Source organism: Triturus cristatus, chromosome 7 (genome assembly GCF_964204655.1).
Source record: "Triturus cristatus chromosome 7, aTriCri1.1, whole genome shotgun sequence".
NCBI classification, from domain to species: Eukaryota; Metazoa; Chordata; class Amphibia; order Caudata; family Salamandridae; genus Triturus; species Triturus cristatus.
Window position 1 is genome coordinate 635,758,155 of NC_140590.1, and position 19,359 is coordinate 635,777,513.

The window sequence follows — 19,359 nt, forward strand, 5'->3', positions numbered from 1 at the left end:
TGACCAAGTACAAGACTAATACAAGGCATTAGTTGCACTTGCATCCCAGAGCACTCATGTGTAGCTCACATCCCCAAAAATAAATGCTTGCTACAAAATTTGTATTGCATTATTCACTTGTTAGTTAATACTATAGGCCTCCAGAAAATATCATGTTTAACTATAGGAAGATAATTTTACAAGAAAGAAACATTTAAAAAAAATTGAATTGATGGTACGCAATATACTGTAAGCAATATACTGTTAATGTTGCGACAAACTATGAAAAAGCATTTTATTTCAGACCACTTGCACAGAATCTTACTCTTCTTGGGGCCCATGGTGATCACGTTTGTTCGCCAATGAAGGAAAATAGCCTCTAAAGTGAGTGTTTCCTTCCCAGGTAAACAAGGGCGTTCATCATATGATGGTCAACAATTTTTCATATGTAACTGTATTGATTGAATTACCTTCAAACCAAACTGTGTACCCCATCTAAACACGTCAACTCCTCTTTTTAGTATCAGTGCTGCTTACATCCAAGATTCAGGGCATCCTCAGTTATTCTGGCTTGTAAAACAAACTCTAAGGTTTTCAACTCCAAATAATGGAAAGCAAAGTAAATGATGAACACAAATTGTTTCACAGAAAAAAAGATTTATGGTGACCAATGAAGACTATCACACAAGTTCCAGGACTTCAATTGAATACAGTCCATGGTCCTTTGTTTGCAGTTTTGTTTTCTGCAGTTCTAGCAAGCTGCCTTCAATCTTGTTGAGTTCAGAGTACAACTTTACCTGAAAAAGAAATAAATGTTAGCATACACTGTAAGAAATCATATAGGGAGTGTGTTTCAAACCCTATGAAAAAATTCTTCACAACTTAAAAATGAAAATTCTACGATATTAATATCCTGTATGTCTTCCCAAAATTAAAAGGGCTGGCTAAGAATCTCAGCCGATAATGCTATATTTTAGCCCCAAATACAATTGATATTTACAAAAACACACAGGGTAATATACTATACATACTTGGGACCTCACAAATCTGTGCAGGTTGGCAAGAAGTCCTTTGGCTTCTGGTAGCATCACTACTACAGTAAAATGAGCATCAAGTAACAAACTCATCCAATCGATTATCTAGAAGGAAAAAGACAGATGATACATTTTTGGATCATGAATTGAAGGTGCAACAATTTTTAGAATGCAATCCACAAACAGCAACAACATTTTAAATTCTCATAATTCATGCACAGATGTTCAAAGGTTACTTAACTATAAAGTAAAGGATGTTACTTATCCAGTAACCATCTGTTCTTAGCATGTAGAGCTGTAGATTCAATGCTTTGTATACTCCTGCCATCTAGTGTTGGGTCCAGATGTGTCCAAGTTGTTTTTCTTCAAAGAAGCCTTTCCAGTCACGTGGTAAGGGGACTCCTCCTTTCGGTGATAGTGCGCATGGACATCGACTCCATTGTTAGATTGCTTTCCTGCAAGATGGTGAGAATTGAGTACGTAAGTGTAGAATAGAGATGTCCACGCGTAAGTATATAAATAGGAAGAACTGCAACAACTACAGGTGTCCGGGGAGGTGGGTGGGTGCATGTGAATCTACAGCTCTACATGCCAATAACAGATGCTTACTGGGTAAGTGACATCCGTTCGAGGCATGTGTGCTCTAGATACACATGCTTTGCATAGACTATAAAGCAGTATACTCCCCAAGCGGTGGCTAGCCTGTAGGTGTTGTAGGTGTCTGAAATAGTGTCTTAAGCACTGCCTGGCCTACATTAGCCTGTTGTCGTGCTAACACATCCACACAATAGTGTTTGGTAAATGTGTGTGGTGTAGACAAAGTAGCTGCTTTACAGATGTCCGCTAGAGGAATTTTGCCTAAGAAGGCCCTATTTTGCGTGTAGAATGCGCTCTAGGGGGTATGGATAAAGTTCCTTGCTTTTGCATAATATGTTTGAATGCATTTAACAATCCATCTTGAAATGCCTGATTTGGAGATGGGATTGCCTTTGTGAGGTGGAGCAAATGCAACAAACAATTGTTTTGTTTTGCGAAAATCTTTGGTCCTTTCTATGTATACAATAAAGAAAATGCTACTTACTCAGTATGCATCTTTCTTGGCATATAGAGCTGTAGAATCATATGCTTTAGCATAGATCACCATCTAGTGTTGGGTCCAGATGTTTGTGCTTTAATTTTGTTCGAAGAAGTCTTTCCAGTCACGAGATAGGTGACTCTTCCTTTCGGTGATAGTGCGCATGGGCATCGACTCCATCCCCAGATTGTTTTGCCGTAAAGGGTGATGATGGAATTAGTAAGAGTAGTGAAAGATGTCCATGTATAATGTATCCAAGTAAGATAAAACTGCAACTGGTATGGGTACCCGGGGAGGCGGGTGGGCGCATATGATTCTACAGCTCTATATGCCAAACAGATGCATACTGGGTAAGTAGCATTTTCCGTTCGAGGCATATGAGCTGTAGATCATATGCTATAGCATAGACTATACAGCAGTTATTTTCCAAGCGGTGGCTAACCTGTATCCGTTGCAGTGGTTTGAAATACTGTTCCTAAAACTGCCTAGCCCACACTAGCTTGTTGTTTTGCTAACACATCTACACAATAGTGCTTTGTAAATGTGTGTGGTGTAGACCATGTTGCAGCCTTACAGATGTCATCTAAGGGTATGTTCCCTAAGAATAACATGAAAGCCCCTAGTTTGCGTGTAGAGTGTGCCCTAGGGGGAATTGTGAATGTGCGCTTAGCTTTGATGTAGCATATTTGGATGAATTTAACTATCCACCGCGCAATACCTGTTTTTGATTTGGGATTGCCTTTATGCGGTGGTGAGAAAGCAACAAAGAGTTGTTTAGTTTTCCTAAATTATTTAGTTCGGTCAATGTAATATAGTAAGGCTCTTCTTACATCCAATGTGTGAACAGCACGTTCTGCCACAGAGTCTGGTTGAGGGGAAAAAACAGGTAACAGACTGGTTGAGATGAAATGCAGAAACGACTTTAGGTAAAAATTTGGGGTTAGTCCTAAGAACCACTTTATTTTGGTGAATTTGTAAAAACGGTTCTTGTATAGATAGTACCTGGAGCTCACCTACTCTTCTAAGAGATGTGCATGGCTATAAGGAAGGCTACCTTCCAGGTGAAGAAATTGTAGTTCGCATTTGTGCAATGGCTCAAAGGGTGGACCCATGAGTCTTGTAAGGACTATATTAAGATTCCACACGGGAGAGGGTGGAAGTCTAGGAGGAATGATTCTTTTGCGTCCTTCCATGAAGGCTTTGATAGCAGGAACTCAAAACAATGAAAAGGCGTTGTCTGTTTTGTAGGTATGCAGCTATTGCAGCAAGGTGTAAGTGTATAGATGTATATGCTAAGTTAGAACACGGTAGGTGTAACAGTTAGCAAATGATGTTTTGGATGGAAGCATCTAATGGATTGATTTTATTGTTTGTACGGTAAATTACAAATCTTTTCCACTTTTCTGCATAGCATGCTCTTGTGGTAGAGCGTCTAGCCTCTTTAATAACGTTCATGCAATCTGACGGAGGGCTAAGGTAGCACAAACTAGGACTTCAGGTGCCAGATCGCAAGGTTGAGTTGACTGGGATCTGGATGTCTTATCTCTCCATGGTTCTGAGTGAGAAGCTTGGGGGAGAGGTGTAGTTTTTGGTGAGCAGCTACTGATAGCCCATGTAGGGGCAACTAGGATCATTGTAAGGGAATGTTGTTTGAGCTTTCGAACCACTAATGCAATCAGCAGGAGAGGTGGAAAAGCGCAAGTAAATTTTCCGGACCAATTCATCCATAGCGCATTGCCTTTGGACAATGGGTGTGGATACCTGGACGCGAAGCTTGGGCATTTTGCCTTGAGGTGTGTGGTGAAGAGATCTATTTCTGGGTAGCCCCACATTTGGAAGAATGGGAAGAGAACTTAAAGATGTAGTTCACATTCGTGGATCTGTTGCGTTTGACGACTGAGCAGTTCTGCAATCAAATTGTTTACTCCTGGGAGGTGTTCTGCAAGGAGATATATCTTAAGGTATGGCCCATCTCCATATGCTTTGAGCGAGTTGTGAAAGCTGTAACAAGTGCCCCCCCCCCCCCCCCCCTGTTTTTGTATGTAGTACATTGCGGTCATGTCTGTACGAACTAGGACAGCTTTGCCTACTAGATGCAACTGAAAAGCTTTCAATGCTAGAAAAATTACTAGTAGCTCCAGATGGTTTATGTGGAGTTGTTTTTGTTGCAGGGTCCACATGCCCTGAATGGGATGCTTTTGAAGATGAGCTCCCCAACCAGTGAGTGATTCGTCTGCTGTTAGCACGATCTGTGGAACCAGGTCAACGAATGGCTGCCCCTTGGAAAGGTTTTGTGTATTCCACCACTGCAGAGAGCGATGGGTGCGGCCGTCCACCAACACTAGATCTGTTAACGGACGTTGAGCCTGGTTCCATTGACGTGCTAAGCGTTCCTGTAGGGGACGCATTTGATGTCTTGCATAAGGAACGATTAGAATGCAAGAAGCCATCATGCCGATTAATTGCATGAACACTCGGGATAGCAGTGAGTGTTGGGGCTGAAACTGTAATATCAGATTTTGCAAGTTGCGTATCCTGACTGGGTAGGGGTATGCTAAAGCTTTGCGAGGGTCTAGTGTGGCTCCTAGGTACGCTTGCATGTTGGACGGCTGGAGTGAGACTTGGAGAGGTTTACAGTGAATCCCAATTCATGAAGCAGCTGAACTGTTTTGTGAGTGTGGTGTATGCAGCTGTGTTGTGATATGGCTTTTATTAGCCAGTCGTCTAGGTAAGGGAAGACGTGAATGTGTTGTCTTCTTAAATGAGCTGCGACTACTGCCAGGCACTTGGCGAAGACTGTGGCTGCTGTAATTACCCCGAATGGGAGAACTTTGAACTGATAATGTTGTCCGTCCACCACAAACCAGAGATATTTTCTGTGAGCCGGGTGAATGGGAATATGGAAGTAGGCGTCCTTTAAATCTAGGGTGGATAGAAAATCGCCTTGCTGAAGCAATGGGTGCATCTATTGGAGGGTGACCATGTGGAAGTGGTCTGACAATGTATAGATTTAGCTGTCTGAGGTCTAGTATAGGCCTGAGAGAGATGCCCTTTTTTGGAATTAAGAAATACATGGAGTACACTCTGGTCCCTTGATGTTGTAATGGGACTGGTTCTATTGCATGTTTTTGTAACAGAGAGAGAACCTCTTGTTTTAAGAGGGTGAGATGTTTCGGTGACATTGCACGTTCTCTTGGATGAATAGTTGGGGGAGTGCAGGTAAGTTCCAGGCAGTAACCATATTGGATAATTTGTATCACCCACTTGTCTGAGGTGATTGACTCCCAGACAGGTAGGAACTGTGATAGACGCCCCCCCGACAGGAGTGGAGTGATTGGGGGATAGCGGAGGGAAGTCACTGTTTGTTGGAAGGGGAAGTGCGGGTAGAGTTACCTTTGCCTCTTCCCTTATTATTATTCCCTCTGTAGAATCCTTGAAAATAACCTCTGGAGGAGGTAGGTTGGTTGTTATCCCTATAAGAGAAGGGATTCTTTGAGAACACTGTTTTTGAGCCACCCCTGTAAAAGGAGTGGCGAAAGGAACCTCTACTTTAGGGTGATCGTAAGGCCCCCATGGATTTTGCAGGGATTTTGCAGTTTCCGTGTCTCTTTAAATTGTTTCTAGGGAAGTATCGACAGCTGGCCCAAAAAGATACTCCTTATCAAAAGGTTGATTAAGTATGGAGGACTGTACCTTCTGCTTGAATCCAGAGAATCTAAGCCAATCATGTCTGCGCAATAGTATGCTAGAGTTGATGGCACGAGATGCTATGTATGCCGCATCTAGTGCACATTTGATGGAAGTATTAGTAATAAGGTTTCCTTCCTGAATGAGGTCATTAGCTTTGGCTTTATACTGATCTGGCAAATGGTGCATGAGTCTTTCCAACTCATCGTAGTGAGCCCTGTCGTAGAGTGCTAAGAGAGCCTGAGCATTGGCAATACGCCAGTGGTTAGCCGCCTGCGAAGCCACTCTTTTGCCTAAGGCATCAATGAGTTTATACGCCTTATTAGGAAGAGGGGCGTCGACTGTGGTTTGAGAGTTAGCCCTCTTGCGGGCATTAGATACCACAAGAGAATCTAAGAGCAACTGACCTTTAATATATACATGGTCTGTAGGAGCAGGCTTGTATTTCTTATCTACTCTAGGTGTGAGCATTCTAGATCTAACCGGGTCTTTGAATACCTCATTGGTGTGTTTTAACATGCCTTTGAGCATTGGTAGAGTATTAGTTGACCTTTGTGAGTGTGTCAGTGTCCCAACAAGGAAATCCTCTTCTAGAGGATCTGTATGAAGCTCCACCCCGTGATTCTGAGCAGCCCTGTTGATAAGCTGAACATAGCCAATGTTGTCGTCAGGTGGGGAGAATCTGGAGAAATACAGGTCGGGGTCACTGTCATGATCTGGTTCCCTATCATTATTCTCCCAGGGATCAGTGTCCTGTGGTATGTCCTGATCTAGTGACATATCCTGCTCTTAATCCCCATCCTCATTATCTTCATCCTGTGGGTCAGGTGATAGTGGAGTAGGTGGTGAATTTGATGGTGTAATGATTAAATTGGGGTTGGGACGAGGAGAGGGAGGTATGGTAGGGGGAGAAGGGTTAGTACCCATGTCCTTTTTCTTCCGAGGTATTTGTGGCTCCTCTGAGAGATCAAGCTCCTGTGTTTTAGGAAGAGTGGCCAGGAGGTGTCCAGTTTTAGGATCAATACTTAGTCTCTTTTGTTTTGGATCCAAAGGTGGGTCTTCGGACCGAGGCTCTTTGGATGGAGTCTCTTTTTCTTTAGGAGTGGACGGCATTGTAGATTTGGGCAGAGAGTCTTTGGGAGTGGAATATTTTGAATCAGAGTGCTTTTTAGCCGGTTTGGGTGCAGAAGCTTTTGAAGTTGTAGGTTTTGGCTCTGAACTTTTAGGCGCGGAGGATTTCAGCTCCGAGCCTTCAGGTGTCGATTATTTCGGTTCCGAAGCTTTCGGTTTCAAGGATTTCAGCTCCGTGTCTTCGGTGCCGATGGTGTGGGGGCTGGCAAGTGCTTTGATTTGTGTTTCGGTGTCGAGGGTATTGGTTCGGCACTGAAATGGGACTGGCTGGAGCCCGAGCCAGAAGGCTTGAGTTACATAGCCGGGCTAGAGGGTGGGGCATCTGAAACTTTATCTTGGTGTCGACCTGAGCCCGAGGGCGAAGGTGAGACCGGAGCCTTATATTTTGATTGAGTGGGCACATGGAGATCTGTACTCATTGTACGTTGACCCAGAGTGATGTTCTGTTCTTCTTCCATGTCGGAGAAGGCTTCGGACACGGAGACCAGATCTTCGTCCTCGGCTTCGGCAGCTGGACGATCTGAATCTTCTCGGAAGATGTCCGGTATGGATCCGCTACCGCGTTGCATCTCGTAGCGTCAAGCCAGACGGTCATGAATGGTCTTTTTCGATCGGAACGATCGACACGCTTCACAGTCCTGTTCGTCGTGTTCCGGGGATAAGCAGAGGTTGCAAACCGCGTGCAAATCGGTGCGTGGAAATTTAGCACGACATCCGGGACATAGTTTGAATGCAGTCCGTTCCATCGACTGCTGGGGTGGTCGGCACGGGTAGGCCCAACGGCCCGTTTCGAAGTTCCCAATCGAAGGTTTCTCAGTTTGAACGATATGCATCAAATGGGGAACCGCGATGGAAGACAATACTGTCGAGAGTAGAGGATTGCGCGTCGAAGGTGACGATACCAGAGCGCAGCAATACACATCCGAACCCGATGGCGGAAAAAAACAATCTGGGGATGGAGTCGATGCCCATGCGCACCATCACCGAAAGGAGGAGTCACCTACTTTGTGACTGGAAAGACTTCTTCGAACAAAAACAAAGTGATAACATCAGGACCCAACACTAGATGGCGATCTATGCTAAAGCATATGATCTACAGCTCATATGCCTCGAACGGTTCTTTTAACGTCCAGCGTGTGGCGAGCTTGTTCTGCTACTGAATCAGGTTGAAGAAAGAACACAGGTAACTCAACTGATTGGTAAATATGAAAAGCAGAAACCACTTTGGGAAGAAATTTTGGATTGGTGCGAAGAACAACTCTGTGTGGAGTTGAAAGAATGGTTCTTCTAAGGTTAATGCCTGTAACTCTCCTCAATGAAGTGAGGACAATGAGGAAAGCAAATTTCTATAAAAGGAACTTTAGAGGGCAATTACGTAAGGGTTCAAAAGGTGGACCCATAAGTCTTGTAAGGACAATGTTAAGATTCTACACTGGTGCGGGTGGAACTCTTGGTGGTATTACTCTGTTCAAGCCTTCCATGAAAGCTTTGATTGCAGGGATTTTGAATAGAGATAAATGTTGTCTGTTTTGCAAATATGCAGCTACCGCAGCAAGGTGTAAACGAATAGATGTGTAAGCCAACCATGTTTGCTGTAAGTGCAACAGGTAACAGATAATGTTTTGTATAGAAGCGTCTAGAGGATAGATCTTGTTGTTATTACAATAGACAACACGTATTTTCCTCTTTGCTTGATAGCAAGCTCTGGTAGTAGGCTTTCTTGCTTCTTTCAAGATAGTCATACATTGCGGTGGTAGATTTAAACAACCAAACTCCTTGACTTCAGGAGCCAAATCGGTAGGTTGAGCTCCTTGGGATTTGTATGTCTGATTTCTCCATTACTGTGAGTGAGGGGACTGGAGGTGAGATGTAGGTTTTGATTTGGAACCACTGACAGTTCTAACAGGGTGGTGTACCAAGTTTGACGTGGCTATTTGGGGGCTACTAGAATCAATGTGAGGGATGTTTGCCTGAGCTTCCGAACCAGTAACGGAAGTAGTGGGAGAGGTGGAAAAGCGGAGGCAAATATCCCCGACCAGTTCATCCATAGGGCATTGCCTTTGAATAGAGGGTGTGGGAACCTGGTTGAGAAGTTTGTGCATTTTACGTTGTCTACTGTGGCGAACAGGTCTATTTGTGGAAATACCCATTGTTGGAAGCATGGACGGAGAACTTGGGGATGAAGTTCCCACTCATGAATTTGCTGCCTCTTTCTGCTGAGGAGGTCGGCAATCTGATTGTTTACTCCTGGAAAGTGTTCCGCCAGGAGATAGATCCTGTGATGCATTACCCAGTTCCAAATGTTTTGAGAGAGGCGTGACAGTTGGAGTGTGTGTCCCTCCCTTTTTTTGTACATATTACATTGCTGTCATGTTGTCTGTGCAGACTAGGACAGCTTTGCCTATGAGGTAAGTTTGAAAAGCTTTGAGTGCTGTAAATACCACCAGAAGTTCTAGGTAGTTGATGTGGAGACTTTTGGGATTTTCGCCCCACAGAACCTGGTTTGTGTAATCTTGGAGATGGACACCCCATTCGGTGAGAGATGCGTCTGCTGTCAGCACTATCTGTCGATTAGGGTATATGGAGGGCCGCCCTTTTGATACATCTTGTGTCTTCCACCACTGCAGAGAGTGATGGGTGCGTCTGTCTACCAACACTAGATAGGTTAATTGACCCTGCGACTGATTTCACAGGCGTGCTAAGCTCTCTTGTAGGGGAAGCATGTTAAGCCTTGCATGGGTAAGATTGCGATGCAAGACACCATCATTCCCAGCAGTTGCATGAAAACTCTGGCTGGTAATGTCTGGTTGGGTTAAAACTGTAGTATCAGACTGAATGTTGTGAATTCTGGCTGCATTGGGAGAGGCTTGAGTGTGTCAATAGTGGCTCCTCGATAAGACTTATATCTGCAAAAGACAAAGGTGAGATTTCGGTGTATTGACTGGGAAGCCCAATCAATGAATTAGGTCTATTGTAGTCAGTGTGTTGCAGACAATTTTAGTAAGTGCTATCTTTCGTCTAGGTAGGGGAAGACGTGAATACGTTGTCTTCTGAGATGAGCTGCTGCTACTGCAAGACATTTGGTAATACTCTGGGAGCAGTGGTGACTACGAAAGAAAGTACTTTGAACTAGTACTGTTTGCCTGCTATGACAAATCTGAGGTATTTGCGATGAGCTGGATGAATTGAAATGTGAAAATATGTGTCTTAAGTCTAGAGTAGACATAAAATTGCCCTGCTGTAAAAGTGGAAGTACCTGTTGAAGGGTCACTATGTGATCCGAAAGTAGAGAGAATAAACCCCTGAACCTTGGTACTGAAGTGGAACTGGTTCTATGGCTCCATTCAGTAAGAGAGATTGCACTTCTTGTTGAAGCAACTGCAAGTGGTCTGGCGACAATTTGTGAGAGCAAGGTGGAATATTTGGAGGATTGTTGGTAAGCTTCAAGCAATGACCATGTTGGATAATTCCAAGCACCCATTTGTAGGTAGTTATAGATTGCCAAATGGGGAGAAACTGTTGAAGTCTTTCCCCGACAGGTGTGAAATAGTCACAGGGAAGCGTGGGGAAGTCACTGTTTATTAGGGAAAGGGGAGTTACGGGGTGTGGTGCCCTTACCCCTGCCCTTAGAGTTGTTTCCTCTATACCCTCCTCTAAAAAAGTCTCATGAGGAAGAAAATTGGTTGTTACCCTTGCACGAGGAAGTGTTTTGGTCGGAGGGTGTTAACTGGACCCTCCCCGGTAAAAGCAGCACTGAAAGGAGCCCCTATTTGAAGGAGACTGAAGCGCTCCCATAGATTTTGCTACCTCAGGGTCCTTTTTCATTTTTTCGAGCGCTTGATCTACCTCAGGGCCAAAAAGATGTTCTGAGTAGGACGCTAGTGTTGACTTCTCTAGCTGCGGTGTCAGCAGCATCTAGAGCACACCTTATGGAAGAGTTGGAAATTAATTTTCCTTCTTGTGCTTTAGCTTTATGCTCATCTGGGAGATATTGTAGCAATTGCTCCATTTCGTCCCAGTGCACCCTGTCATATCTGGCTAAAAGACCCTACTTGTTGGCAATACGCCAGTGATTGGCAGCTTGAGAACTATACGTTTGCCAGAAGTGTCAGTGAGTTTTGATTCCTCATCTGGGGGAGGAGCGTCACCCAAGGTTTGGGAGTTAGCTCACTTGTGAGCATTGGATACTACCAAGGAGTCAAGTGGTAACTGGCCTTTAATAAATACCGGCTCTGTTGGAGGAGGTTTGTATTTTTTGTGGACTCTAGGAGTCAGGATTCGTGCACGTACAGGCTCAACCTGTGTGTGGATCCTAGTGTCTCAAATAAAAAATCCTCTTCTAAGGATTCTTTGTGGAGTACCACCCCTTGGTATTGTGTGGCCCTGGCAATAGGTTCTTGATAGAATACATTGTCATCAGGTGGAGATGGCTTGGCAGGGTAAAGGTCTGGATCATTATCCAATGGAGGGTTAATTGTATAATCCGTCCATGGATCCCCTGGTAAGTGTGTGTCTTCCTCATCAATATTGTCTCCCTCATGGTGAGTTAGTGGAGAATCGTGTGCAAAGGATCTAAAAGTTGAGAGGAGGGTGGAGGAGATGGCGGTGGAGGATGAAAGGGGCTGGTACCAACATTTTTCCTCTTCAAAGGAATTTTGGAATGATTGTCGTCATCAGGAAGCTTGTGCTTAGAAGGCGGCTTGGCGTGAATATGTCCTGTATCAGGATTAATGTACAGTTTCTTTTGTTTGGGATCCGATTTGGATGGTACAATGTCTATTTTCGGATCTGAAGGTGCTGAAGGGACATCTTTGGTTTTCGGCACAGACGGTTTTGGGGCTGAGATAGAATGGCCTTTCAGCATGGAAGGTTTCGGCTCTGAAGGCGGTTTCTTTTTCGGCGTGGAGGGTTTCGCCTCCGAACCGACTTTGTTCTTGGAACCTGAAGGTTTCAGCTCCGAGGTAGATTTCGGCCGACTCAGTCGCAAGCCGGAAGGCTTGACGATATACTTCGGTGCGGAGCGACAAACATCGTCTCGGAGCGTCAGAAACATCGTCTCAGTGCCGACCTTGGCCAAAAGACAGAGGTGATGCCGAAGCCTTAGATTTTTTGGGAGTGGGTGGACGGGGCAAGGGGTCTTCTGTACTCACTTCACCCTGTCCCTGCGGCACATCGTCGATGTCAAGGTCTATCTCCAACTCTGAATCGGAGTACGACACGGAGAGGGCCTCTTCTTCCTCAGCCGCTGAGGGCTCGAGGTCATCTTGCTCACAGTCTTCACAGAAGATATCCGGCGTGTCATCAACATGTTGGCGCTGCATCTCCCGACGTCAAGCCCGACAATCACGGAGAGTTTTCTGCGATCGAAACGATTTGCACACTTCGCAGTTTTTTTCTCTGTGCTCTGGAGACAAGCACAAGATACACACCTGGTGCAAGTCGGGGCGCAGGTACTTGACGTGGCACCGAGGATCGAATTTGTCCATTCCATCGACGAGGAGCTGGACCAACAGGGTTAGGCACGAAGGCTGCACACAAAACTTCCCGATTGAAATTGAAGATTTCGTTGACCGAATCGATATGCAGAGAAGTGGGAAACGCGTACGGAACAATACTGTCGAGGGTAGAGTGGATTGCGCAACGAGGGGAACCCGAAGAACAGTTTTGAACCAGAGCTCAGCAATACATCTCCGAACATGACGGCGGATAACAACAATCTAACAATGGAGTCGATGCCCATGCGCACTATCACCGAAAGGAGGAGTCAACTTACCTTGTGACGACTGGAAAGACTTCTTTGAAGAAAAACAACTTGCAAACATCCGGACCCAACACTAGATAGCAGGAGTCTGCAAAGCATGTGTGTCTACAGCACACATGCCTTGAACATGTTACTTACCCTGTAATCACTTGTCCGCAGACTAGGGTTCTTTACATTTACATGTTCTGCATACTCCTTCCATCTAATGTTGGGCTTGGATATTTGCAGGTTGTTTTTCTGCCAAGAAGTGTTTTGAGTAATGTGATCCAGAGTGACTCCATCCTTGGTGGATAATGCGCATGGGCACTGACTCCATGTTAGATTGTTTTCGGCACCGTGGGCAAGAGTATGTATGGAGTGGTGAGTGGACATATAGTGCACCATGTGTATTGTGCAGTGTGTCACAGGTAAAAAGAGAGATCTGCAGCGAACACAGGCTTTGATGGAGAAGGGTGGACACACGTGACTCTACAACATTACACGCTATGAACAGATGCTTACAGTGTAAAATTTTCATATGTGGCTATAGATACATATGCTCTGCAACAACTATAAAGCAATACCCTCTATAAGCTTTGGTTAACCCGTGGGCAGGGCAGGGGTATGGAACAAAGTTTTAAATGCTGTCTAGTAAGCCACAGCCTGGAGGCAGGCAATTATATCCACACAATAGTGTTTGGTAAATGTGTCGGTTTGACAGGTGGTCGCTTTGCATACATCAGCTAATACCCAAAAAAGCAATGGTTGGTCCTTTAAGCTTTGTGATAACAGGGATGGATGCACTTGACTATCCACCTAGCTATGCCAGCATTTGAGATGGGATGGCCCTTGTGTAGTTTTGTAAAGGCTACAAAGAGCTGGTCTGACTTTCAGAAGGGCATCGTACTGTCACTGTAGTACATGAGAGCCCATTTAACGCCTAGGGTATGGAAAGCTCTCTCTGCCACGGAGTCTGGCTGAGGAAAGAAGACTGGGAACTATATAGTCTGACTGAGGTGGAAATGGGATACTACCTTGGGGAGGAATTTAAGATCATTTCTGAGAACAACCCTGTCCCTATGACCCTGAATGAAAGGCTCTTGCAGGGTAAGGGCCTGCAGTTCACTGATGCGCTGGACTGAAGTGATGGCTATGAGCAAACTCACATTCCACAAAAGACACTGCACAGGGCAAGAGTGTGGAGGTTCAAAGGGGAGACCCATGAACTGGTGAGCACTACATTAAAGTTCCATGTATGTTAAGGAAGCACCCTGGGAGGTATGATGCACTTGAGGCCCTACATGAATGCGTTGACAACCTAAATAATTAAGAAAGTTCCCAGTATTGCATGTAGGCAGGAGAAGCAGCTAGGTGAAGCTGACTGCAAGTGTAGGCAAGGCCAGACTTTTGTGGGTTCAAGAGGTAACAGAAGTTATTCTGGACAGTTTTCATTAGAGTGTATTGGAGATGCAATAGTGGACAAACATTTTCTTTTTCATAAAATGATACAGCAAGTGAGTTAGTGTGATAAGGCCATGTGCCAGTAACTCAGGCACTTGCTCATGTTATGTGACCTGGTGGTGGATAGTTTAACAAGACGTCAAGACCACATCGAAGTTCTCTACAAAGTATCCTAAGTGGACAACGGCTAGCACTTCAAGAACTAGGAGCGCAAGTTTAGTGATGGTAGGCAGAGGTGAAGCACCCCCTATATTTAAAGTCAAGCCTACTAGACAACACATTCTGTCTGGTTGACTTGTGTACTTACCAAGAATATAGCAGGACTTGAAACCCACTCATTGCTTACCACTGGTTGGCTTAACTGTCGCACTCATTTGGCTGCTTCCTATTCGTGTCCTTGCTTGTCAATATTATGTTTCTCCCTTGCATGGAGCTTGGCTGGCTTCTATGCTTTGATCACTTGGTTTTAGGAAACTACTTTCTTTTTGTTTAAGAATTCCATGATAGTGTATGTGTTTTCTTGCGATCTCTCTGTGTGCTTTACTCTCCCCTTCCATGTTATTCTCTCCCATGTGCTTTGTTTCCCTGCCCACAATTGTGTTGTGGTCCACTGCCAGTGTGCTTCTCCTCCCCCCAGCAGTTCATATTGCTCTTTTGAGTGTCTTGCTTCTCCTTCCAGCTACAGCAGTTGGTTCTCCCTCCCACCCGCTATGTTGCTTCTTCCCCACCTTATTCCCAACCTGCTTCCAAAACATGGTCACACCTTTTCATTTTTTTAAGCACTTTGCCGTTGCATTTTACAATCTTTATTAATAAAAAGAAAAAAATTACCCACGTCATTTTGTACACATGCATGCATGCCTACAAAATGATGCAGTGGCCCGAAACACAGCACTTTGTTTTTTTAGTAGCCACGCTGCACACTAGCTGCAATACTGTTTAGCATGGCTAAAAAAGATTGGCAAAGCCGATAGGTCTAATAGGGGAGACCCATAGGCTTTGCCAATTGTTTGAATTGAGGGTGTCTCCTCTGCAGATATTGATGTGCTCCATCTGAAACAGAGGAAGAGGGTCAGAGATTGTGGAGCCAAATGGATTCACAAGGAAGACTGGCCACACTGAGCTGTCTCAGATTTCTGTGAGAACCTCACCCTACGGTGCTACTGATTCCTCTTAGTAGAAATATAATGTTGCAAATGGGTTCTGTCCATTTAGTCCACCAGGATTTTTCACTTTTTTATCACCTGGTTTTTAGACCATACAGAGGGCGAGTTTCACTATCCGAGTCTTTCATGGTAATTGGACTGAGTGTGCTTACAATCAGTGCCCGCCTTTTAAGATAAGGCTGCTGCGGCTTGTCTGTGTTAAACGGCACTGGGCTGTTCCACGTGAAGACGTGTGACTACTGTCATGAGAAGCCCAGACTCTGCAAGGTTTAGGGCTACACTGACATACAGATGGGCTGATTGCGGCCACAGAGAGTGATCACACCACAACGCCGTTTCCCGTGGCGATGGATGACCGTAATACCATGACACCCTCAGATAAGTGAATCATAACCACCACAAGGCTCCTGCTTGCAGTGTACATCTTATCTCCATCATAACAGCGTTCCCCAGCATGCTTTAACTGAACTTTACGCCCCTCTACTTAAGCGTGGGTCGTTTCTTCAGCATTTCATTACAGAGATCTCTGCAATCATTTTCAACCGCACCCACAATCCCACAATGTTCAACAAAGTCGGCCCTAAGTGAGGCCTAGGCAACCTAACCTGCACCAAGCAGCCTAGCCGACCTGCCTACTCCGGCCAACTCATCATCATCATCATCATCATTGGCCCCTTAACCATAGGGCCTCCAGGCTGCTTAGTGCACTACCAGAGCATGTTGACTTCAGCGCACTGCCTCTTCGGGGATCTAGACCTGTACCTGCGCAGATCTGAGATCGACCTTCGATCACCAGGTCTTCCTCCACGCGATGCCTGAACATAAGATGGTGGCTCCACCCGCTCTGCCTCCCGCCATGCACCATGTTGTGTAAAGCCAACTGAAGAGCTCTACGCTTATTTTGCTGATCACTAATGAGATAAAATCCAAGATGCAGTTAAAGATTTAAAAAAAAAAAAGTCTAAAAGAAATTTTAAAGAGAAGACCAATATAAAGGGAAGACCAAAAGAAAAGGCTAATAAGAAGCCTAAAAAGGCCAAAAGGAAAGCATTGGTCTTAATTCCAAGAGGGGAAGCTAAAACTAAACCGAAAGGCTGAAAACTCAAAGGCTGAAATAAAATCTAAAACAAGATCCAAAACCAGGAGAGGTGCATTGCGTTGCATTGTGGCTCACCACAGACAGGCATCCCCCCCACAAGCTGACGCCTGCTCACATAGCTCCGGGTTCTACTAAAGAAATGACCCTCGATTAATAAGATCCTCTTGCTCAATACGCCTGTCTCCTAGCTCACTTACCAACATCCACTAGACTGTGCAAACACCTGCCACAGTCAACAGTATTCTGAGACCCACAGGTAGACGACTTTCCTGTATCCGCCTCACCAGTCCACTCACAAATTTCCATGCCTCCAAGTGAATGATTTCAGCCCCTCTGCCTAATCTGACTAACCAGCAACATCACAGACATATCTCTCCGCAAGAGACAAGACAAGCGCATAACGGAAATACGCCTCTGGACACATTTCTGGATCAGAACTATTACCCATACAATTGGCAAAGGCAACCTGCTTCGATCCAAGTTGGCAGATCACAAAGGAAGGGAGTCGAAAGACTCCAAGAACAATACGGCCCCAAATAAACGCCCAAAACCAGACCCTCCAGTGCCAGAATCCCCAGTCAAAACAAAGGGGGACATGTCTGCCAACATTAAAGTCATCATGCAATGTCTTGGGGCGCTCCACAACTTGACGCAAGACACTAAAAGCAGAATTGTTGCCATGCACCATGACATCCAAGCCACCCACGATAATCTTAATGGACTTTCAGACAGACTCACTGAAGGAGAGTCTAGAATCTGCTCCTTGGAAGACTCTAAATCCTCGACCCTAAAAAACATGGACCATTCATATCACTCAATGAAGCAAATAGCAAGGGACCTCTCGGAGCTTGAAGATCGTAACCACAGGGGGAATCTTCACATCTTAGGCTTAACACGGAGGAGTGTAAAGACATTTGCAAAATACATACAATGATTAATAAATGACATTACGACTCAAGGAGATCCACACCAATTTATAAAAGTAGCAAGTATCTTTATATGTGTTTAGCCATCAGAGAATAATCGTCAGGTAAGTACGTTTTCAAATATAAATTCTTTTCACTTTAAAACGCGGACACAGTGCAATGTTACCCTATGGAAGGAAGAACAAGTTCTGCAAACACGTACAGTACATCGCCTTACAGGACCAATCTCCAGGAGTTAAGGTGAGTGGTGGGCACGGTTCAAGGTAGCACCAATAGTACACCACCAGCAACATGAGGGCGGCCTGGTGCAGGGTGCAAATCTGTGTTGGGAGTCCAATGCATTTCAATGGGGATCCAGTTCTGAAAAAAGAGACTGCAGTCTCTTGCTAGGAAGCCAGACATACTGTCTGAACCTCTCCTATCGCGCTTTCGAGTCATTCACATCCACAGGTCGTGTCTCGGGCTCCGAAGCCACTACACTTGTAATGCCCAAAGGCGGCAAAAACGCCCTAGACATGTAAAATTACAGACCAATATCATTAATCAGTATCAACTGTAAATTATATGCAAAGTACTGGCACAAAGATTAGAAATGGTGATATCAAAACTTATCGTACCGTCCCAGACTGGATTCCTGAAGGGAAGCCGTGCATCGGATAATATGCCACACACTGGAAAAAGCCCGGTCTTCACTCTCACTAACTGCCACGATGGCGCCCAAAGTGGGAAAAGCTTTTGACAAAGTCTCCTGAACTTTTCTGTGCGATACGATAAAGAAATTTCAGCTAGGCGAGGACTTCATTTGTATGGTCATGACACTGTATGCAGAACCTGTAGCGAATCTCAGAATAAATGGCTGCCTGTTGGACTCATTCTCCCTAGGACAAAGCACTAGACCGGGATGCCTACTCTCCCCATTTCTATTTCTTCTAGTTATCGAACCCCTTCTTTCCTCTCTGAAACAAAATAACATCAAAGGTGCACAGTTTCAATCAGGTAGGGAATTAGTTGCGGCCTACGCCAATGACGTCCTAACTTTCACTGAAGACGCAGACATGGCAATCCCTCACATCAGGTCCGAAATTGGCAAAAAACTCCAGAGTCTCTGGCTATACACTTAATCGTTCCAAAACGGAGATCTTCCCCATGAACATTTTCTGAACCCCCTCGATTTTTGGCAACTCTGAGCTGAAATGGCAATCTGAAGCTCTGAAATATCTGGGTATCTGGTTCGGGAAAGACCTACAATCCTCCATCACTATTAACGAAAGTACAACACTTTCCAAAATCAAAAACCTGCTAAACTCATGATCCCCCACAACCATAATATGGTGGGGTAGGATAGACACTGCAAAAACGATGATTGCGCCCTTAGTCAACTTCTTCTCAAGTATGATTCCCACAAACCTCTCTTCCACCTTCTTTAAATCCATAGGCAGACATATCTCAGACTTTCTCTGGAAGGGGTAGAGAGCCAGGATATCCGGCCCCACCATTAAATTAAACAGGGGTGGTTTGAATATGCCGGATTTCCACAGATACCAACAGGCATTTTTAGTGGCCCAGGGCAATTGGTGGTTCAGGGAGGTGAATGACCACTCACCTCCGTGGCTCCAAATTGAGTCCCATTTACCTCCAGAAATTACCCATGGCTCACTCATTCCCCATATTCACAGACACGGTGTCTGCCCTTTTGCGAGACGATAAAACCCTTAACAAATGTATCTCTGAATCCACCTTAACCTCTTTATGGTACAACCCCAATTTCAAACTTAATGGTATATCCATATTTTGGGACTAATGGTCCACAAAGGTTATCAGCTCTGTTGGAGACTTGGGTGCAACCCTGAACCCGATCCCCTTTGCTGACCTGAGTACATAATATGAGCTCCCCCCTGATCAAGTTGTATAACTTTCAAAAACTTAAAATAGCCATTAGAACACTACCAAAACCACATACTCCGGATCTGCCGGATCGTCAGGGACATCTTAAAAGGCTTGGCCACTTTGCATCCACATCTATAAGTCACTGGACCCACCGTAAGTACACCTACTCAATAA

At 44.9% G+C, this 19,359-nt stretch overlaps 1 protein-coding gene across 1 annotated transcript in view; it reads right to left on the reverse strand.

Moving 5' to 3' along the window:
• Positions 1-619: 619 nt before the first annotated feature.
• Positions 620-19,359, reverse strand: part of NOL11 (nucleolar protein 11) — a 367,767-nt gene continuing 349,027 nt past the window's right edge. Inside the window, exons 17-18 of the mRNA XM_085617263.1 lie at positions 1,011-1,118; positions 620-776 (exon numbers count right to left, since the gene is read on the reverse strand). Coding sequence (XP_085473389.1) covers positions 660-776; positions 1,011-1,118 — 225 coding nt within the window. The 3' untranslated portion in view covers positions 620-659. The remainder of the gene's footprint in view (positions 777-1,010; positions 1,119-19,359) is intronic.